General features: G+C 54.1%; 1 protein-coding gene across 1 annotated transcript in view; it reads left to right on the forward strand.

The window, feature by feature from the left end:
- Positions 1 to 19,242, forward strand: part of PREX1 (phosphatidylinositol-3,4,5-trisphosphate dependent Rac exchange factor 1) — a 178,370-nt gene extending 159,128 nt beyond the window's left edge. Inside the window, exons 26-40 of the mRNA XM_055303508.1 lie at positions 719 to 925; positions 2,005 to 2,093; positions 3,374 to 3,456; positions 3,611 to 3,701; positions 5,761 to 5,889; positions 6,462 to 6,503; positions 7,579 to 7,799; positions 10,390 to 10,489; positions 11,866 to 12,009; positions 12,092 to 12,206; positions 13,824 to 13,890; positions 14,845 to 15,017; positions 16,514 to 16,616; positions 16,863 to 16,930; positions 17,559 to 19,242. Of these exons, the coding sequence (XP_055159483.1) occupies positions 719 to 925; positions 2,005 to 2,093; positions 3,374 to 3,456; positions 3,611 to 3,701; positions 5,761 to 5,889; positions 6,462 to 6,503; positions 7,579 to 7,799; positions 10,390 to 10,489; positions 11,866 to 12,009; positions 12,092 to 12,206; positions 13,824 to 13,890; positions 14,845 to 15,017; positions 16,514 to 16,616; positions 16,863 to 16,930; positions 17,559 to 17,601 (1,675 nt within the window). The 3' untranslated portion in view covers positions 17,602 to 19,242. The remainder of the gene's footprint in view (positions 1 to 718; positions 926 to 2,004; positions 2,094 to 3,373; positions 3,457 to 3,610; positions 3,702 to 5,760; positions 5,890 to 6,461; positions 6,504 to 7,578; positions 7,800 to 10,389; positions 10,490 to 11,865; positions 12,010 to 12,091; positions 12,207 to 13,823; positions 13,891 to 14,844; positions 15,018 to 16,513; positions 16,617 to 16,862; positions 16,931 to 17,558) is intronic.
- The last annotated feature ends 1,222 nt before the right edge of the window (positions 19,243 to 20,464 follow it).

Consider the following 20,464-nt stretch of genomic DNA (forward strand, 5'->3'; position numbering starts at 1 on the left):
GCTTAGGGATCACTTGCAAGGTACCAGATGCTTTTCTAAGCATTTTACATGGTTTAAGTCCCTTAATCTTTGCAGCAGCCTAGGACACAGATACTGATGTTAACTCCTTTTACAGCCGAAGAAATGGAGTCTCCGAGAGGTTATATAGCTACATTAGGCCTTGAAGCCAAGAAACGGTAGTGCTGTGATTTGAATCTGGGGTCGGTCTGTCTTAAAGCCCTGCACTCTTAACCATCATATTCTGTGCCAGGGACTGACAGACTATGGCCTAGGGGCCAAATCCAGCCCGGCCCACTGCTTGTTTGTTTTAAATGAAGTTTTATTGGTACACAGCCACGCCCACTTGATTACCTCTTGTCAGGGCCGCTTTCCCACCGCAGCAGCAGAGCCGAATAGCTGGGTAGTAGCCGCCTGCATGGCCTACCAAGCTGAAGGGATCTGCCCTCTGGGCCTTTTATATTCCACGTCCTCGTTGTGTCCTGTGCTTTAGAGCCTTCAGTGACTCCCCCAGGAAATGCATCTCACACCCACTACAGGAAGGTTGGTACAGGCATATCTGCAGACCTACTGGTGGGATTTTCAGGGAGGGGACTGGAAACATTTGATGGCTGCCTGTGTTTTGGGTCAAAGGGGAGGCCTGAGGTCGGGGCCTTACCTGGGACCTCCACAGAAGAGAGTGAAGCTGTGGGCTTGAAGTTTATGCTCTGTGCTCCCACAGGTTGCTGTCCACCATCACGGAGCCCACCTCCAGTGGGTCCTGTGATCCCCACTTGGCTGAGGAGGCCTCGTCCCCACCGTTGGTCAGCGAAGAGAGCGAGATGGACAGGGCCGATCACGGGGGCATCAAGAAGGTGTGCTTCAAGGTGTCTGAGGAGGACCAGGAGGACTCGGGCCATGACACCATGAGCTACCGTGACTCCTACAGGTGGGGACAGCCGTGGGGATCACGTGGGGATCATGTGGGGGTGTGATGTGGGTGGCCAGGGGGACAGTTGAGGACGCTGATCCGTGGGAAGTTGGAATCAGCAGGCTGTGTCCTACGAAAGTGGGATGGAGCATGGTCCTAAACTGTGTGGTTCTGGGCAGTGATCTGAGCCCCGCGAAACATCCCAGGTGCCCCGTTTGGTTTTCCCGCCCTGAGGCCAGCGTTTCAGGGCCTATCTCCTCATGGTCTCCGTCCACCTGTTTTGCCTCAGTTCAGCTCTGCGCTTCTTGATGGAATGTGGGCAAAGAAAAAGTCAAGGTCTGCCGTGTGTTTTAAAACTCAACATAAGACATATGGTTTCTGCAGTAAACACCGTTTATTTTTACTTGATTCAAGGAGGAAGAGAGTGTTTTTTTCCCCCTCCTAACTTTGAAAGGATCTGAATTGTTTTCCTACTGGTTGATTATAACCAGATTAGTGAAATCCTAATTAGTGGATTAAGTAACACTAAAAAGCCAGTTTCCTAGCATAAACCATATAGCAGGTAAATAGAATTTCTTACCGCGAGTAAACAAGTGCTGCAATCTCCAACAAAAGGCTATGTGATGCTCGATCTTACAGGGTGCTTCAGAAAATAGGGAGCTGGCCAGATATGACAAGAAAACCCTTCGCCTCAGTTCTCCTTGTTCATATTCTTTCTGCCTTCAAGGGACCCACTGGTCCGTGTGTCTGGCTTAGTCTTCACACATAGAGATGCTCCAGCTAACTGGGTGCTATGCGTTCTTGGAGCTTCCTGTCCATTGTCCAGGATTTCCATTCTTACATTTTTGGGTCCTCTGATTCTTCCTTTAATTGTCAAAAAGGTGAAGGAAAGAATCATGGTATTGTGGTTTTTGACTGCCTGTCCTTTCTGATTTCCTAGGATAGTCCCCGGCCTCACGAGGTCACAGCCGGGCTGGGGAGAGAACTCAGAGCCATGTGGCTGAGTGGTCTATGCTCCGGAAAGTGGGTTCTGGGCGCTGGGCCCAGAAAGTGTGATCCGGAGGGTGACTCATCCCTTCCTCTCTGTCCCTTTGCAGCGAATGTAACAGCAACCGGGACTCTGTGCTGTCCTACACCAGCGTGAGAAGTAATAGCTCCTACCTGGGCAGTGACGAGATGGGGTCTGGTGAGTGCAGCGGCTCGTGCTCCCGGAGAGTGATCCCTACGCCAGGATTTTGTTTTGTTTATTTTTATTTTATTATACTTTGTATTGTTTTGTATTATTTTGCGTAGAGGGGTAGTATAGTTCCTTCCAATCACTTAGTCACCGACTGTTTATTGAGCACCTACTGTGTGCTGGGACCTCAATGGGGAATGGAAAGACAAAGGTCCTGGCGCTCGTGGAGCTGATATTCTTCATGAATGTCACAAACACAGAGCAAATCATACACGGCACACCCACAGATGGTGGCAAATGAGGTCACTCAAGTAGGGTGACCTGGCAGTTTCCATAAAAATGACACACACTCAAACCAACATTTCAGAGGACCCGAAGGAGTTCAAAAGAAGTACAGGAAAGTAAGTCAGAGTATCCCTCCGCCCCCCCAGAAGTGATCGGTGATGGTATTTGGAGATCATTGGTGAGCGTGTGCTTCTGCACAGATGGATGTGTGGGTGGATGGCCGGATGGACACACAGACAGAAATAATAGTTTATAAATTAGGTTAGACTGTACTTGCAGCTTTTACTGAAAGACTGAAATTTGTTTTTATTTTAGTTTCATTGATTACAGCCTTTAAAAATTTTATTTTGTGAATAGGTCATACGTCCATATGGTCCTATTTCAGAAGGCACAAGAGGGTGGGTGACGACAAGCCTCTCCCCGCCCTCGTCCCCTGGCTGCTGGCTCCCAAGCTCCCACTGTCCCTGCCGCCTTCTGTGCTCTTCCCCAGCTCGTCTGTGCCTACAAATTCAATTTTAATTATACTTCAGTTTAACAGAAGAAAGAGAAGCTCAAGTAAAACTGACAATATTGCTGAACTTTAGATAAATATTTCATCACATAAGATGTTTAGCCACAAGAAGTGTCCCTGAGGGGGTTTCAGGCAGGAGCTTACGTGTGGCAGCTGATTTAACTCAAACAGCTGGGAGATGTGTCTGGAGACTTGGAATCCAGCTCCTTGTCTCTGGCTCTCTGTCCCCTCATTTGCAGAATGGAATAATAACAATGACTTACCATTGTGTTATGCTTTAGTTCCCAGTGTCCGTTTTGCAGGTGAAGAAACTGAGGTTCAGAGAGGTCAGGTGATTTGCCCAGTGTCCCACAGCCAGGATCTGAGTCTGCCAGGCTCCATTTCTGGCTTGGGTTTTGGAGCTCAGTTGCTGTGCTGCCTTCTTGGGAAAGAGGTTGGGAAGGTGTGGGTGGGGCAGGGATGGTTGGTGGCCATGGCTTCTTCCCTCTTCCAGGGGATGAACTGCCCTGTGATATGCGGATCCCATCAGACAAGCAGGACAAGCTTCACGGGTGCCTGGAGCATCTCTTTAACCAGGTAGGACCTTAGTCGCTGCCCCTGGCCGGACCTCAGGTTCCTCCCATCACCCATGGTGAGAACAGCTAAGCCAGGAGTGGGGGGCAGGGGCTCTGGGTCATGGCCTCTGGAGGGCTGGTGGGGGCCAGACTAACCCAGAGCTTCCTGCGCCCAGGTGGACTCCATCCACACACTCCTCAAGGGGCCAGTCATGAGCAGGGCTTTTGAAGAGACCAAGCATTTCCCCATGGACCACAGCTTGCAAGGTGAGCAGATGGCAGTCCCTAGGCTGGGAACGGCAGGGAGACAGCCTGCGCTGGGGAATGCGTGCTGGATGGGGCAGGACACCTGGGTCTTAGACTCAGCATTGTCCCTTTCCTGCCCGATGTCCCTTCCTGGTCCTGGGGTCAGCAAGTTCAGCTCCTGGCCCAGATCCACCCATGACCTGCTTTGTTTTTATAAACTGAAAATGATTTTTTTTTAAATGAAGAGTTGTAAAAATAAAGACAGAGACTATATGTAAGAGAGACCATATGCCTCCAAAGCTTAAAACAGTCCCTATGTGGCTCTTTACAGAAAATGTTTGCGGCCCCCTGGACTGGGCACTGAGCCTTTCTGGCCTCCATCTGCCCATTTGTAACATGAGGGGAAGGACTGCAGCAACTTGCCAGATTCCCACGTTCCCCCCTTCATCATTTTAGTTGCGCTCACAGATCCTCCCTACATCTTTACATTTTTGAGAACCATATTCGTTTGCTGTCTCTATTACTATTGACGTAACTTTTTGGGAAAATACCTCCCTTTTAAAAACTTAATTTTGAAAGGAATTTATTTAATCTCCTTATGCTTATGGAAAACTGGTAAAACATGCCATAAAGTGATGATTACCATGATGCTAAATCCAATGGAAGCATCAATAAAAAAAATGTCATTATACTGTCGTTAAGGACAGTTGCCTTCCCAGAGCTCTTTGTGTTTTCATGAGAGGGATCAGTGAGTTAAAGAAGCATTAAGGATTTATTAGAACCAGATTGAGACTTTATTCTTGAAATGTGGAGACAAAAAGAATTGACATTTATATCCTTCCATCAGCCTTTTCTCCCATTTACCCACCATCTATGTACTCACCCACCCACTTGTCCACACACCCACACACCCACCACGCATTCACTGTCCATCCATTCATCCATCCATTCATCCATCCACATGCCCACCCTCCCACCATCCACCTATCTACCATCCATCTACTCACCCACTCACCTACCACTCATCCACTGTCCATCCATCCACCCACTTACTCATCCACATGCCTACCCAACTACCCACCCACCATCCATCTACCAACTCATCCACGTGCCCACCCACCCACTCGCCCACCATGCATCTATCCATCTTCCTACTTGTCTACACACCCACCCACTACCCATCCACTTTCCATCCTTCCATCCATTCATCCATCCATTGACCCACTCATCCATCACCACTCACCAACCCAACCACCATCCATCCATCCATCCATCCATCCATCCAGTAAGTAATTCCCAGGAACCACCTTGTGCCAGGCCTTGTGCTGGGTGTGTGGGACCCTGAGATAAGTGTGATACTGCCCCTGACCTCAAGGAGCTCTTGGTTGAGTATAGAGTTGCTTCTAAGTAAGAGTAGGAAGTGGTAAGGAGTGGGGGTGTCCTAGCTCCTCTGCCCCTCCTGCTGTCTCATGATCATCTGTCTCAGGGATGGGCCTCAAAAAGCAGAAATGTCAAACTCTGAGAAACCATAAATATCTCAGAAACCTGAGACTTTGTAGCAGGAAGGAGGCCAAAGGACAGGGGCCTGTCTTTTAAATGGTCCTGCTGGGGCTACGTTCAGATCCCATCTCTGTTATTACCCAGCTGCGTGACTTTAGGCAAGTCTCTGCACCAGAGCTTCCCTCTCTATATAGGGAAAAGGTTAGACTAGGTTATAACTCCTGTGCCACCTCAACTGGTTGTGGCTATAAGGAGGTAGTACCCGAGAATTTTTCTGTGACTATGTCCAGGCTTGGGAGAAAAGGGTGCAGTGATTGGCGATGTCTACCTTGGATTGGTTATAGCTTCGAGGTGCCGCAGGCTCAGACTGGCAGGAAGCAGTGCTGAACTTGATTAGTGATGCCTGCCATGAGCGTGGTACTATGAGTCAGTAGCACACTTACTGTGGATTTGCCCACCATGGACTGGTTAATTCCCAAAAGTCCTGCCAGCATCCTTATCTGGGATTCTGAGCTTTGGATGGGACATAGGCCTTGTGCCATCATTCTTCACAGTTACCTCTGTCACCTTCCCACCCCAGAGTTCAAACAGAAAGAAGAGTGCACAATCCGTGGCCGGAGCTTGATCCAGATCAGCATCCAGGAGGACCCCTGGAACCTCCCCAACTCCATCAAGACCCTGGTGGACAACATTCAGAGATACGTGGAAGGTTAGTTGGGCAGGCAAGGATGTTCTGTGGCCTTCAGTTCTTAACGTAGCACGTAGGAAGATCAGGAGTGGGTGTGTCTCCATGTTGCGCATCTGTCCACACCCAGGGGAGCAGGAAAAGTGGGTGTCCCTTTCTTGGCTGAGTGTTCTGGTCCTGGGCCTTGTATGTCCTTGACCTGGTTGCTGCTGATCCTGGGTGCCTGGGGCTTTTTGGTGGTGGGCACATGTAAACAGAGGCGGCTAACACTTGGGGTTCCACCCCTTGGATGTCTGGGGTTTCACCGCAGGGGGAGGTGGGGAGGGCCAGCTCCACTCCACCTTTTTTTTTTCTTTTTTAAAGATTTTTTTTTTTTATTTGAGAGAGAGCACAAGTGTGCACAAGCTAGGGGGAGAGGGAGAGGGAGAAGTAGACTCCCTGCTGAGCAAGGAGCCCAATGTGGGGCTCGATCCCAGGACCCCAAGATCACAACCTGAGTGGAAGGCAGATGCTTAAGCAACTGAGCCGCCCAGGCACCCCTCCACTGCACCTTTTCCTGACTCCCCTCAGCCTGTCTTTTCTCTACCTTCTTCTAGACGGGAAGAACCAGCTCCTTCTGGCCTTGCTGAAATGCACAGGTGAGGGCTTTGAAGAGGCAGTGTCCGTGATTGGCACACACTGCCATGTCTGGGAGAGGCCATCTTGGCAGGGGTGTGCTTGACCGCAGTCCAGGGAGACCCCTCCTGCTGGCTGAGGTCAACTTTCCAACGGTCATTGGGGCCTGCACGGAGAAAGTAACATCATGGCCTCTAGCATCTCTACAAATGGCTTAGACCTCACTTCTTCCTCTTGTGTCCAAGGCACAAGTCTTAGGGCCCTGGAGCCCCATCTCTTGCCATCTCCTGGGCCTGGGGGGATCTTGATGAGGGCTCGGGATGGAGGGTGATGAGTAGGGCGGCTCCTTGCCTGTAGTGCCTACAGCCCAGCCTGGGACTCCCTACCCAGCAGACCGAGGGCAGGAGGGAAGAGCTGATGGTGGGGCTGGGGGCAAGGGGGTGGTTGGATGTATTCTCTGTCCCTCTCCCTTTCTAGAAAGTCTTAGCCAAGGGGCAGCAAAAAAAGGATCCAGGTCAAAACTGGTCACTGGAAACCAGTTGGCAGAAGGCAGTCTTCAAAAATAATCTTTTTCCAGAAGATTGGGACTCTGTTCCACTATTGATTGAAATTGGCCAGCTCTGCAAACCGTGTCCAGAGCAGAGGCAAGGACGGGGGGAGGGCAGGAAGGCAGAAGGTTTAGTTCTCAGAAAGAGAAAATGGTAAAGTGCATTTCTTGAAACACGGAGCTTGGCAGAGCTGCTTGGCGTCATTATTCTCAGTCAAGGCTGAGAAATCCCCTAACACATGGAGTAACAGCTGAGGGTAAGGGTTTGGGGAGAGCCTGGGAGAGCCTGGGGAGAATGAAAAAGTGCCTTTTTTTTGGGGGGGGGGTGCATAGGCAGATGGATCATTGAGAGAATGGAGTCTTTTGGCAAATTGGCTTGTTTTCAGAGAATTGAGTTTTTTGAGGTTGGCTTTTGTTTGCTGGGATTAATTAACTTCTGGCAAGCCGGCCCAAGAGGTGGTCTGGAGGGAGCGGTTCAGGGCCCCCCGGGGTCGGGGCGGGAGCTGCTGACGGCACCCGAGCGCCCACCCGCCGTCCCGGCCTCTCCCCAGACACCGAGCTGCAGGTGCGGAGGGACACCATCTTCTGTCAGGCCCTGGTGGCCGCCGTGTGCACCTTCTCCGAGCAGCTGCTGGCGGCCCTCAGCTACCGCTACAACAACAACGGCGAGTACGAGGAGAGCAGCCGGGACGCCAGCCGCAAGTGGCTGGAGCAGGTGGCGGCCACCGGGGTCCTCCTGCACTGCCAGTCCCTGCTGTCGCCGGCGGCCGCGGTGAGTGAGGGGCCGAGGCCGGGCCTTCCGGGACGCGGTACAGGAGGGCTCTTGCCCGCTCACTGGGCCCTCACATACCTTGTCATTCCTTCAGCATGTATTGAGCACCCACTGTATGCTACGGTCACAGGCCCTGGGGATCCAGCAGTGAACAAAGCAGTGTCCTTGTAGTCAGGAACCATATGTCCTCATGTGTGGGGGGGTGGGACACGTGCAGACATAAATAAGTGGTGTAGACCAATGGCTGTCAACCAGGGCCGTTCTACCTCCTAGGAGACACTGTGACGTCTGGAGATATTTCAGGTTGTTGCCACCGAGGGAAGAGGTGGATGCTATTACTGGCGTAAGAATTTCGGGATGCTGCTAATCATTCTACGCTGCACGGGATGCCCTTGCCCAAATGTCAGCAGTGCCGCCTTTGAGAACCCTCGTATATAGTGATCTAGGCTAAGGGGAGAAATGGAAGAAGGCAGGCAGGTCTGGGGTGGCAGCAGTTTGAGTTTTGATACGGTGGCCAGTGAAGCCCTCGCTGAGAAGGTGACATCTGACTGAAAAACCAAAGGAAGGGAGGGAGGGAGCCATGAGGATACTGGGAAGGAACCTTCCAGGTAGCAGCAACAGCAGGTGCAAAGGCCCTGAGGCAGGAGGTTGCCTGCAATGTCTGAGAAACAAGGTGCCCAGTGTGGCTGGAGCAGAGGGAGCCAGGGGAGCCTCAGAAGGAGCCTGAGGTGAGTCCTAAGAATTAACTGCCTCAGATTGTGCAGGCAGGCTGTGGTGGGGACGTTGGCTGTTGCTTTGTGGGGTTGTGAGCCCAAGGAGGGTTTTGAGTAGACGAGGGAACAGGTCTGACTTCTCCACTTAATGAGTCACCCATGCTGCTGGGTGGGGATGAGACTATAGAAGGGCAAGAGTGGACGCTGGGAGGTCGGAGAGCAGGCTTTTGTAATAATCAGGTAAATTCCCTGGTGCAAGTAGCATCTCACTTAATCCTCATAGTGACCCTGAGGTAGGTCCTTCAACACCCACATTTCAAGGATGAAAACACTGAGGCCCAGGGAACCAGATTTGAACCCTGGGAGTTTGACCTCGGGCCTAGTAACCCCTCGGGTGCCCTGCTTTCTCTGTATCCCTCTTTTATCGTTGCCTGCCCTGTCCATCCACTCTCAGGGCTCAGCATCCAGGTGGGTTCCTCTGCCAGCCCCAGGGAGGCAGAGCCAAGGCCTCAGCCTTTGGGGATGCTGGTGCCCAGAGCCGAGGTGCCCCAGAAGTGCAGCTGGGGTGGCACTTGCTCTGTGCTGTTTGCTCCTCCACCGTGCCTGCCCTTGGCCGGAGCATCCCCCACCGCTGCAGCTCTGTCCCAGGGACCCTGGAAGCCACGGCTGCCGGCCGATGGGGAAGTGTGGCCGTGGCGCGCCCTCTGCTGGCCAGTGTCGCATGCGGGTGTCTGCCTGGCAGGAGACCTGCTGTCATTTGGGGCCCCCGGAAGGCAGCTGAACCCCCAGCCCTTGCTTTCTCCTCTCTGATGAGGACTTGGGGCCTTGTGCATTAATTCATTAATCACCATGATGTGCCAGGCTCTGAGCTGAAGGCTGCGGCTCTGAAGCTCACTTTCTAGTGGGGAAAGCAGCTCGAGAAGAGGGCATGGAGGAGGGTGTGGGGATAGAAAGAAGGAGTTCTTCAGAAGATACAGAAGCCACCGAGTTTCCTTGGGTTCAGTGGTCAGAGCCGGCTTCTCTGAGGAGGGGACATTTGAGCTGAGACCTGGGTAGCCAGACAGCCAGCAGGGTGAATGGTCTGAGGAAGAGTATGCTGGGCAGAGGGAATAGCATGTGCAAAGGTTCTGAGCAGAGGCCAGTGTGGCCAGAAGGAAGCAGGCTGGGAGGATTTGAGGGATCAGGTTGGCCGTGTCTGTAGGGCTTGGGACTATTCTGGGAGCAGAGGGAGGGTACAGAGGCTTTGAGGCAGGTGAGAAATAGAATTAAAATTAAGTTTTTGGAAGATAACTTGTAGTCCCAGGGGAACCTAGGCCCAGGAGGCCCTCGGCTACCCTGCTTCCCCTGCACCTCTGAGGTCATCCCTGTCTGCCCTGTGCTCTGGGGCAAGGTTGGCAGAAGGAGCCTGACAGAGAGGCAGGTGTGGTCCTTGTACTGGGTGGAGGAGGTCGGAGGGGGAGGTGGTCAGGGGAAGGTTTGGGTGGCTGAGCGGGCAGGACTGAGTGATGGTCCGTATAGGGGGAAGGGAGAGATGTTGAGAGGTCCTTAAAGGTTTAGGGCTTGGGCACCTGGGCCCATGCTGGTGCACTTTATTGAAATGGACTCTATTGGAGGAGGGTAAGCAGGAAAGTGGGGACTTGTTGGGTGTGTTAGGTTTGAAATGGCTAGGATGGACTGGTGCACACTAGAACAGAGATCGTTCTGACCTTGGGAGGTACAGGGTAATCCACCAGCAAGTGCAACTTCACATCGAGCCCTGGACAGCCCAGTACAGGACCTTGTGCCTGGTGTGTTGACTAGGGTCAAATCACAGAATCTTGAAGTACAATCCTGGGTGAGGGGTGGCATCTGAGACTCCTGTACCCTCTTTCCTGCAGAAGGAGGAACAGACCATGCTGGAGGACCTCTGGGTGACCCTGTCAGAGCTGGACAATGTCAGCTTTTCCTTCAAGCAGCTGGATGAGAACTACGTGGCCAGTGAGTGCTGCTTACCACCCCCACCATGAGAGTTGGCTTTCTGGGACGGAGGGGACTGGTCTGGGGCCACCCTGCCACCAGGTCAGCTGCCCAAGTTTGAACCGGGATTTAGCACTTTCAAACCTCTTGCTTCCAACATGATTCTCGAAGCTGAACCTTGGGGCACATATGGAAAAGAGGGGTTTCTTTTTGTATAAGCCCAGCTATCTCCAACAGGGAGATCTCTTAAAAGGGAAGAGCCAGTACCCAATTCTTAAAGTTCTACCCTAGAGAAGTCCTTTGGAGTGAAGACTTCTTAAGATTTCTTAAGGGTTTATCCATAATTTTTTTCCTTTCTGTTTCCCTCTCTCTGCTCCCACATACTCTTTCACCTGCTTACCCTCCTATCTATCTCCCCATCCATTTATCTGTCCATCCCATCTACTTCTATCCATCCATCCTACCTACTTCTATCCATTCATCTGTTCATCCATCCATCCATCCATTGATCTCATCTACTTCTATCTATCCATCCTACCTATATCTATCCATCCATCTGTTCATCCATCTGTCCATCCATTGATTCCATCTCCTTCCTTCCTTCCTTCCTTCCTTCCTTCCTTCCTTCCTTCCTTCCATCCATCCTATCTACTTATATCCATCTATCCATCCATCCATCCATGAACCAATTTCCACCTCCTTGGGGGGGTGATATCCTGTTCAGAATGCACAGACTAGAGTCTAGAGGGACAACAGGTGTCTTCTCAGGTACCAGTTGAAATTGATCGGCGGTGGCTGCCTGTCTATAGGGAGAGTTGGGCTCAGGGGCAACTATTGACTGGTTAGTGATTTTTGCTGTGGGTGCAAGATGGGGTGGGAGTGCCATAATTTTGCCACCCTTGCCATAAGCTCTTCCTTATGAGTATAAAGATGCAGGTCCTATTTGAGGACAGCTTTTGCCAGGTAGAGGCCCTGGGCTACCAGATGAGGGGTAGTTCTGAATTTGGTGAAGCTCTGAAGACACAACTCCCCAGTGGGGCAAAATCAGTGCCTGGCCTAAGAAGGAAGTAGTGGAAACTGGGACCCATGGAAGGAGGTGAAAAGTCAGGCTGCTGTCCTGAGGGAGGACGGGGCTGGGAGGCCAGCCCAGTGGGTGGGAGGGCAGGGGTGTCTGGCCAGCGCTCTGGGGTGGGCAGACAAGGAAGTCCCAGGATGCCTCTCTGAAGGTGGGAGGCAAGGGGTTCTGAGGCTACTCTTTGAGGTGGTGAGAACAAGGAGGTCCTGGACGCCACTCTGGAGGTCTGAAGGTAGGGGTGAAGCTGCCCTAGTGAAGGGTGAGGGGGACTCCCCTCGGGCCTAGGTGGTGAGCCGCCCTGCCCCACCATATCCTCCCACAGACACCAACGTCTTCTACCACATTGAGGGCAGCCGGCAGGCCCTGAAGGTTGTCTTCTACCTCGACAGCTACCACTTCTCCAAGCTGCCCTCCCGCTTGGAGGGCGGAGCCAGTCTCAGGCTGCACACTGTGCTCTTCACGAAAGGTGAGCTCTGGGGTCCCTGGGCATAGCTGCGGCCTCTGAATGCACTGGGACCCAAACGCCTGCCCTCCCCCTTCCTCCATAGCTCTGGAGAATGTGGAGGGGCCACCTCCTACAGGCAGCCAGGCGGCGGAAGACTTGCAGCAGGAGATTAACACCCAGTCTCTGGAGAAGGTTCAGCAGTATTACCGCAAACTCAGGTAAGGGCCTGGGCCGCATGCTGGGGACAGGAGTCTGGGCCCGGCCATGGCAGGGTGGACGTCAGCACTTAAGGCCCCAGATGGGCCCCCGGTGTGGCCTCAGCCTTTTCTTAAGAACCTCCTCTCTGCCAGGCCCTCTGTGAACATGGGCTCTTCAGATTCTCCCAGTCGCTGTATGCCAGTCTAACCCACTTTACAGATGAGAAAAGCGAGGCCCCAAGAGCCTACCCAGCTTGCCCAAGGTCACACAGATAGACAGTGGCTGAACTGAGCTTTGAACTGGGTCTGCTTCATCTCAATGCAGATTTTTCCAATTGAGAGGAGCTGCCTGTTTCATTCTATGTGGGGGATAGGAGCTGGGACAAGGGGCCTGGGATTCTTGACCCTGGGAGTCCGGGGGAAAGGGGTGGTCCTTGGCCCTGCCCAGAAGAGAACCCCCAGGGAGAAGTGGAGAGCAGGGGCCACCTCTGCCCAAAGGAGGCTCCAGGCCCAGGGAGGCAGCTCCCACTCCCACCACTCAGCCCAGCTCCCTCCTGCTCCTGCTTTACTTCTTCCTTTGTGGAAAGAGGCTGAAAGTCAGATCAGGGGTTTGGGATATGGGTAAGGGCTTTCCTGTCTTAGGGCCTGGCTTTACCATTTGGAAATGGGAGGATGATGCTTTCATTCGTCTGTTCAGGGAAACTATCCAGCTGTATCGTTAAAACTGGTATCTTCTGGATCGACCCATGCCATCAATCCACCTTTGGCATTTGTTGAATATTTTAAATATTGCCTCTGAGAGCATCCACTCATCCATCCCTCCCTTATTCAGCACACGTTAAGGGAGAGCTCCTGGGGCCAGGTTCTGTTCTGGATGCTTGCTTGGGAGTCAGCAGTGGCCAAAGCCTCTTCTTCACGGAGTGCAGATTCTAGAGCAGCAGTCGCCCTGCTTTGTCAATAAAGTTTTTTTTTTAAAGATTTTATTCATTTATTTATGAGAGAGAGAGAGAGAGAGAGGCAGGCTCCCTGTGGGGAGCCCAATGTGGGACCCGATCCCAGGACCCTAGGGTCACGACCTGAGCCAAAGGCAGATGCTCGACCACTGAGCCACCCAGGTGCCCCTGTCAATAAAGTTTTATTAGCACGCGGCCACGTTCACTTGTGTATGTACTGTCTGAGGCTGCTTTTGTGCTACAGCAGCAGAGCTGAGTAGCATCTTGAGAGAGACAGTCTGGTCTATGCAACGTGAACACTGTTTTATCCTTTACAGAAAAACATTGGCCAAGCCCTACTTTCAGAGGGGGAGATGAGCAATAAGCCAGTCAACAGAGAGCATTGTAGCGTGTCAAGTGGTGACAGGCGCTCAGAGCAGAGAGTCAGTGGGACAAGAGGATAGATGTCGGGGAGGTGGGATGCTGATTCTGACAGCAGGCAGGGAGAGGTGCTTTGAGGAGTGCCTGGCGGGGAGTGCCCAGGACCCCACTTGTTACCCCGCTCCCTGCCCTTCCACTGTTAGAGGAACAGGTGTCTGTGGACGGGGAGAGCAGTGCGAGGCGTTCTCAGTGCGAGTAGTTGGCGGGGCATGGGGGACAGAGAGGCAGAGGCCCCACCCTCACCCCATCTCTCTCTCTCTCTCAGGGCATTTTATCTGGAACGGTCTAACCTGCCCACGGATGCCAGCACCACAGCAGTGAAGATAGACCAGGTGTGCCCCCCCTTCCCTCAGCCGGCAGCGGAGCTTGGGCAGCGCTGGGGGTTGTGGGAGTCAGGATGCAGCAGATGGGACCCAGGGGTCCCACCCCAGCCAGGATCCTGGCAGAGCCACCTCTGAGGCCTCTGTAGCGCCTCTTCCAGGAGCATCCCTCCTGGGACAACCCCGTCCCCATTCTAGGAATTCCAGCTGCTTCCCCATGTGCGTTGGAATTCCCAAGATGGTTTCCCCCTGCTGGCACCTGCCCACCTGTGCCCTCCTCTCCCTCGTTTACCTGAGCATGTCTCTGAAGCAGCCGCCCACATGCAATGTCTGATTGGAACTTATTGCCAACATTTTAAAATCAACAAGCTTTCCGATGAGATGGAGACTTCTAGCTTCCCTGGAGAATCGGGGGGCTGTGGTCGTCCGGGGGCCGCATTCCCATGTGTCAGTTGGCTCTCCAAGGGCCTATGCTCCAGGCTCAGACAGGTCTGGAATGTGCTTCTGGGGTACTGGCCTCGGGGCTGGAGGCTGGGGGCTCCCAGAGAAGTGGTGGGCATGGCCCTTTGGGAGTTGGTAGTCTGGCCGGCAGGACAGTCCGATGACACAGAAACTAGGGGTAGAGCGCCATTTAGTGCCTGCACAGGCGATTGAGAACAGCTGGAGGCACAGGGAAGGCTCTTCCCGGGAGGGTGCCATTGGGAGAGGACAGGAGGGGGCACTTGGCTCAGGTTAGCTGGGGGCACATGGTGGCAGGTGGAAGGTTAGGCTGAAATTCAGCGTAAACCGAATGCCAGCTTGCAGGTCAGTGGGCGCCACTGATGGTCCTTGAGCGGGGGTCGTGGAAGGTTAAGCGGGCTGTGCCCCCGGGAGAGGGGAGCCAGGGGGACAGCGGCAGGGGAGGGAGATGAGGGGGCGGGGCGGGGACCTCCTCCAGGGGCCCTGATGTGTGCCTGTGCCTCACAGCTGATCCGCCCCATCAACGCCCTGGACGAGCTCTGCCGCCTTATGAAGTCCTTCGTCCACCCCAAACCTGGCGCCAGTGGGAGCTTGGGTGCCGGCCTCATCCCCATCTCCTCTGAGCTCTGCTACCGCCTGGGTGCTTGCCAGATCGCCATGTGTGGCACGGGCATGCAGAGGTGAGCCGCGGTGACCCCGGAGTCAGGGCAGGCAGGGCCCCAGGGGCTTCTCGCAAAGTTCGGGGGCGCAGGACAAGGAGGCAGGCAGCCCTGCCTGTTGAGCCCGGTGGTGGCCTTGGCCCTCTCTTGGCCTCTGGCCTCTGCTGGGGAAGTGAGGCTGCAGGGGTAGGCGGCCCTAGGAAGGCTGCGGAACCCTCTGGAGCGGAGTCTGGGTTGGTGCAAACGCCAATCTGCGTGGTTGTGCTTGAACATCCCTGCAGCATCAACCGGCTCCTGTCTCCAGGGACAGAACTGGCTTTCATGGCCCACTGGACACTCCGCTTTCTGCCCTTTGTCCCTGCTGCTTATTCCTGGGGTGGGGTAGGAGTCACCTTCTCCAGCGGGCCTTCCCTCTTTAAAGGGCACCCTCTCCCCAGCACCACCGCCCTCCCCTCCCCTTCTCCTCAGCAGCCCTACCACCGTGCCACACACGAGGTACTTTACTTGTGTATTCATTTATTCTTGGGTGACCAAGTGTCAGCTCTGTGAGGGCAGGTACTTGTTTTATTTCTCTGCCGTACGCTGGCACTGAACAGCACCTGGCATACAGCAGGTGCTCAATAAATGCTTGTTGAGAATGCTTTTCTTGAGGATACGAAGCACCATTGTTAATGGGTTAACTCATTTCTTCTTTATAGCAAGCCACTGTGGCATGGCCTATGCCAGGGCTTCTCAGGCCAGGGCAGTTTTGCTCCGCAGGGGACATTTGGCAATGTCTGGAGAGGTTTTTGATTGTCACAGATGAGGAGAGGAGGGTGCTGTTGGTGTCTAGAAGTCAGAAGCCAGGGATGCTGCTAAATATCCTACAAAGCCCAGGACAGGCCCCCTGACCTCCCCCTGCCCTGGTCCAGGTCCAGAGGTCAGTAGTTTCCTGGTAACAGTCTATCCCTGTCTTGGGTTGAGGAGCCTAAGGCCTGGGGAGGGCAGCTTACCTGCTGAGGGTCACAGAAGTAATTATGTGGCTGAGACTTGAATCCTAGAGGTTGGGCTGCAGAGCCCATGTTCTAGAATTGTTCAGAACAGATGGGAGAGGTGAATAGATGTGTCCATGTCAAGCCCTGTTAACAAGCTGTGAGGCATTAAGAGAGTCACTTCATTTATTCCTTCAACATATGCTTACTGAGCACCCTTTCCAAGCTGGCCCTTTGGGAGTAACACCACAAAAACAGGCGAGGGAGAGCTCCTGTGCTGTGCTGACGTATTAGGGGGTGCACAGAGTAAAGCAGTAAAACACCTACTGTGTGCAGGAGTGCTGGCTGCCAGGAGGAAGGATGGGCAGGTGTTGGGGGTGGACAGGAGGGAGAGGGAGGTGGTGGTGGGGCTCTCAGGGAGAAGATGCCTGATGGGGAGGGAGCTAGTGCAGCGGTTATCTGGGGGCAGGAGGGGCAGTTCCCAGGGGAGAGGGCAGGGCATGAGGCCTGCCCGCAGCCACAGCCCCGCCCACCCCTCCCCTGCAGGAGCACCCTGAGCGTCTCCCTGGAGCAGGCGGCTATCTTGGCGCGGAGCCACGGGCTGCTGCCCAAGTGCATCATGCAGGCCACGGACATCATGCGGAAGCAGGTGAGGTGGCCCCACCCACCAGGTGGGCAGAGGGCAGGGTGGGTTCTTGGGGTGGGATGTAGGGCCATCAGTGGCCCCCAGCCCCTGACTCGGGCCTCCTCCCCATCTGGTGAGGCCCCAGATTTCAGCTTCTGGGGCCTCCAGTGACTCCCCTCAATACCCTTCCTGCCCTCCACCTACATCCATACGCTTCCTCCCTGAACTCTGCAAAGGCAGGTCCCAGGCCTCATGGTTATTTCTTCCCAGGGCCCTAGGGTGGAGATTCTGGCCAAAAACCTCCGAGTCAAGGATCAGATGCCCCAGGGTGCACCGCGGTGAGTGGCTGCTCCCCCAGCCCCCAGAAGGCCAGGACCTGCGCGTGGCATGCAATCCCCGCCTCACCCCCGGCAGCCCCCGTGGTGTTCCCATGGGGGCCTCACCTCTCATTTACGGGGACCCACTTTGAGGAGTGACAAATCCCATTCCAGGCACTGTTCTTATTTCTTTACCCAACAAGAACCTTGGGGCATTCTCCAGGTGGCAGGTGGGGACACCGAGGCACAGAGAGGTGAAGTATCTTGTCCCAGGTCATAGAGCTCGCAGCTGTCCATGGGGTGCTGGAGAGGCCCCCGGGATCTCTTACGTGAAGAAAACTTGAGGGGCAGAGTGCTGTGTCTAGTTTGCTGTTGTTGTGGAAAATGCATTACCACCCCCGCCCCCATACACACACCCCCGAGCACGGATTCTAACGCCCAAACACGCACGTGCAGACGCGCCTGTGTTCATAGTCTGCCAGTCTGGGGAGGGCCAGGCGGCTGGGGGGAAGTGGGAGCAGCCTGGATCTTTCTCTCCACCGCGCATCTTTTTATACCTGTTGAGTTTTATATTCTGGGCAGGGATTATGTGTTCAAGAAAACAGCCTGCCTGGCCATTCCTCATCCTCTTCGCCCCCCTCTTCCCCAGGCTTTACCGCCTCTGCCAGCCGCCGGTGGATGGAGACCTCTAAACGTGGGGACGGATGCCTGGTGCTCAGCTGCATCCTCTGGAGCTGGGCTTTGGCGGGGCACGGGGGGCCACGCTGGCCTTCACCAGAGCTCGCCGGGACTCCTTCCCGCTCTGGGATCTGCCAGCCATCTCCATCACCTCCTGCGAAGACAAGTGGTGTCCCCCCTCTCAGATGAGCTGGCCCATTGGCCCCGGGCCGGCACATTCTCGACCCTTTGGCCAGAAGCCCGAGGGGTGCCGGAGACCCACAGAGCTAGCTGATGGGTGCAGCCAGTTCCTGGGCTCCTGCCCACAAGTCCCTGGGACATGGGAGAAGTCACGGGCGCTGTAGCTGGAGGCCTGCAGACCCAGTTGCCTCAGGATGGCTCAACCTGCACTTTTAAAACCCCTGCTTTCCTTCTAAATCCACATTCCAGGTGACACACGAGTCTCCCCCCCCCCCTTAGCTTCCACTTCACCCCTAACCCCGTACTAACCTGCTCGGTGGACTCAGAAGAGCCGGGCCTCTGCCAAGAAAGAGGGACAGGGCACAAGCCCTGTCACCAAGAGGAAACCTGAAAGCCACACCAGCTTCCTACATGACTGCCATCGGAACTTTGAGCCATCAGCCCTGGGTGCGAGATTTGCTCTGACTTTATTTATATGGTGTGAAATCTCTATGGTTTATTTTGGGGTTTTTATGTTGTTGGTGTTGTCGAGATTTTTTTTTTCTCTCTGGGTTGTGTGATTATATATTTGACATTTTAAATTTCAAAGAAAGATATATTGTCTAACAGGGGACCAACATAAGGTAGCACTGATGACTTTTCCCATCTACTAAAAAAAAAAAAAAAAAGAGAAACTAAATTATTGAAAATTCAAAAATGTCAGTATTTCATCTTTTTTTAATATTAGGGTCTTAAGGTATCACTTACAGGTATTGACTACAATTCTTTTTCCCACCCACCTCAGTTCTCCAGCAGCTGGTCAGTGTTAGCATGAATTCCTCTGCTCTCTTTGAATCCGGGGCTGCAAGGATTTGAGCGGCAATGGGACCAGGGCTGGGGGCTGGAGGGGGTTGAACCACCTACCCAAGGTGCTGTCCCGCACAGGTGTCTGTCCTGCAGCTAGGAGGACCACTGGGAAACGTGGGGAGGTGGCTTCTGTAACTTATTTTTTTGATATTAGCTCAGAGCAGGGCATTTGGGACTTCTCAGCCAGCGGGAGAGACAGGAAGCCAACCTGCCCACCTCCTGGCCACAGGGACCCACCCTGGGGTCCCCTCTAGCTTCTGTATGCCAGCAGGGAAGCCTCCTAGCTGAGGTAGCAGGGAGGGGAAGTCTTTCTTGTCTGTGGCTGAGGTCGGGAATGGGTTACCCACTGTCCCTGAGGCTTGAAGCCCTACCAGCGTCTTGGCTCTCTGGGCCTCCAGAGGGCCACGCTCCCCCTCTTGCCACTGTGGCCTAGGTTGCAAGAGGTGGTTCGTTGCTGGACACAGGTGACATGGATACAAATGATGTGCTTTAGCCCCCTGGTGGGAAACAGAGAGGGCCCCCCTGGGGGCAAGGGCCTTGTGCACTGGTTTACTTTAAAATGTACAGATCTTCTCATTAAATTCATGATAGATTTTTTATTATTATTAAAAGTCAGTTTATAATACAAAGATCCTGATCTGTGGAGGGTTCCTTTGGGGGGCTGACCCCGGTGGTGTGGGGCGGCCAGCGTCACGTGTGGGGGTGAGCTCGTGCTCTGAAGGCTGCGCCAGGGACGGACCCGGTTCCCATCGATCCTGACCTAGTGCCTGGGCCAGCACGTCTGCAGTGACGTTACCAGTCTGAACCCGTTTCCTGCCCTAAAATGGGGGCGGCATATGTGTCCTCTTGCAGGGGGAGAGAGGTGAGGATTACCCGGGATTGCACGGTGGGCCTGAGCCTCCCGCGTGCCAGGGAAATAATGGTCTTCACATTGCGTTTGCCTTGAATTTCCATTCTGAGCTCCCATTTCACCACAGTGGTGGAAAATGGGATCATTTTTCCAGGTGTTCCTTGCCTCCTCTTGGGTGTCATGCTTGGCCTCACACTTACATGTGCCCGAGGGCCAGGGCAGGTCCAAGCGATGCCGATGCCGCCGAGTTGCCCTCGGCTCCAGCCTGCAAGGCCCACTGGGGTCTGGGATCTGGGACCGAGTGGGGGTGGAGCTCTCAACACGGGCTGATTTCCGGCCAGAGTCCAGGCTGCCGCCGGCGGACCAATCAGGACAGACGCACACCTGGACTTGGACTCAGGCGCTGAAGGCTCTCACCTGCCCATGCCCAGGTCAGCCTTCGGGGCTCCCTGGGTCTATCCGTCCAGGAGGGGAATCTCATTCCCTGGGCCGGGTTTGAGCTGCAGGCCTGTTTTGCTGGGCTTGCCCTCTTCCCTCCTTCCCTTCCTCTTCCCTCCTTCCCTCTGGCAGACCCTGACGTCTATGAAAGGCTCCCTCCAGGTACCCCCTCCTCTTGAAGCCTGCCGCCCTTGGGAGCCCCCTGAGCCATGATGTCTCCACCCAGTCGTGCCTTTCAAACCAGCACTTCTTTTAGTCTCCTCTTTCCAAGCTAACCTGTTCCAGAACTCATACTCTCAAGGCCCAGATTGGGTCCTTCCCAGAGAGAGTGATCCTGGTGTCTTTCAATTATGGGTTTCAAAGACTCCATCTCACTGTACAAAATAGCTGAGAGTGAATCCTGGTGGGATTTGAGGCACAGCAATGGGCTGATTGTTTGGAATTACCCGAGGCTCGTGCCTGGATCTAGGGAAGGATCCTCAGAGAGGAGACCTGTCACCTCAGTCTGTATTTGGGGTCAACAGGGAGGATTCTATGCCTTTCTTCAGGCAGGCTCTTATATG

The sequence above is a fragment of the Nyctereutes procyonoides genome, unplaced genomic scaffold (assembly GCF_905146905.1).
Source record: "Nyctereutes procyonoides isolate TBG_1078 unplaced genomic scaffold, NYPRO_anot_genome, whole genome shotgun sequence".
NCBI lineage: Eukaryota > Metazoa > Chordata > Mammalia > Carnivora > Canidae > Nyctereutes > Nyctereutes procyonoides.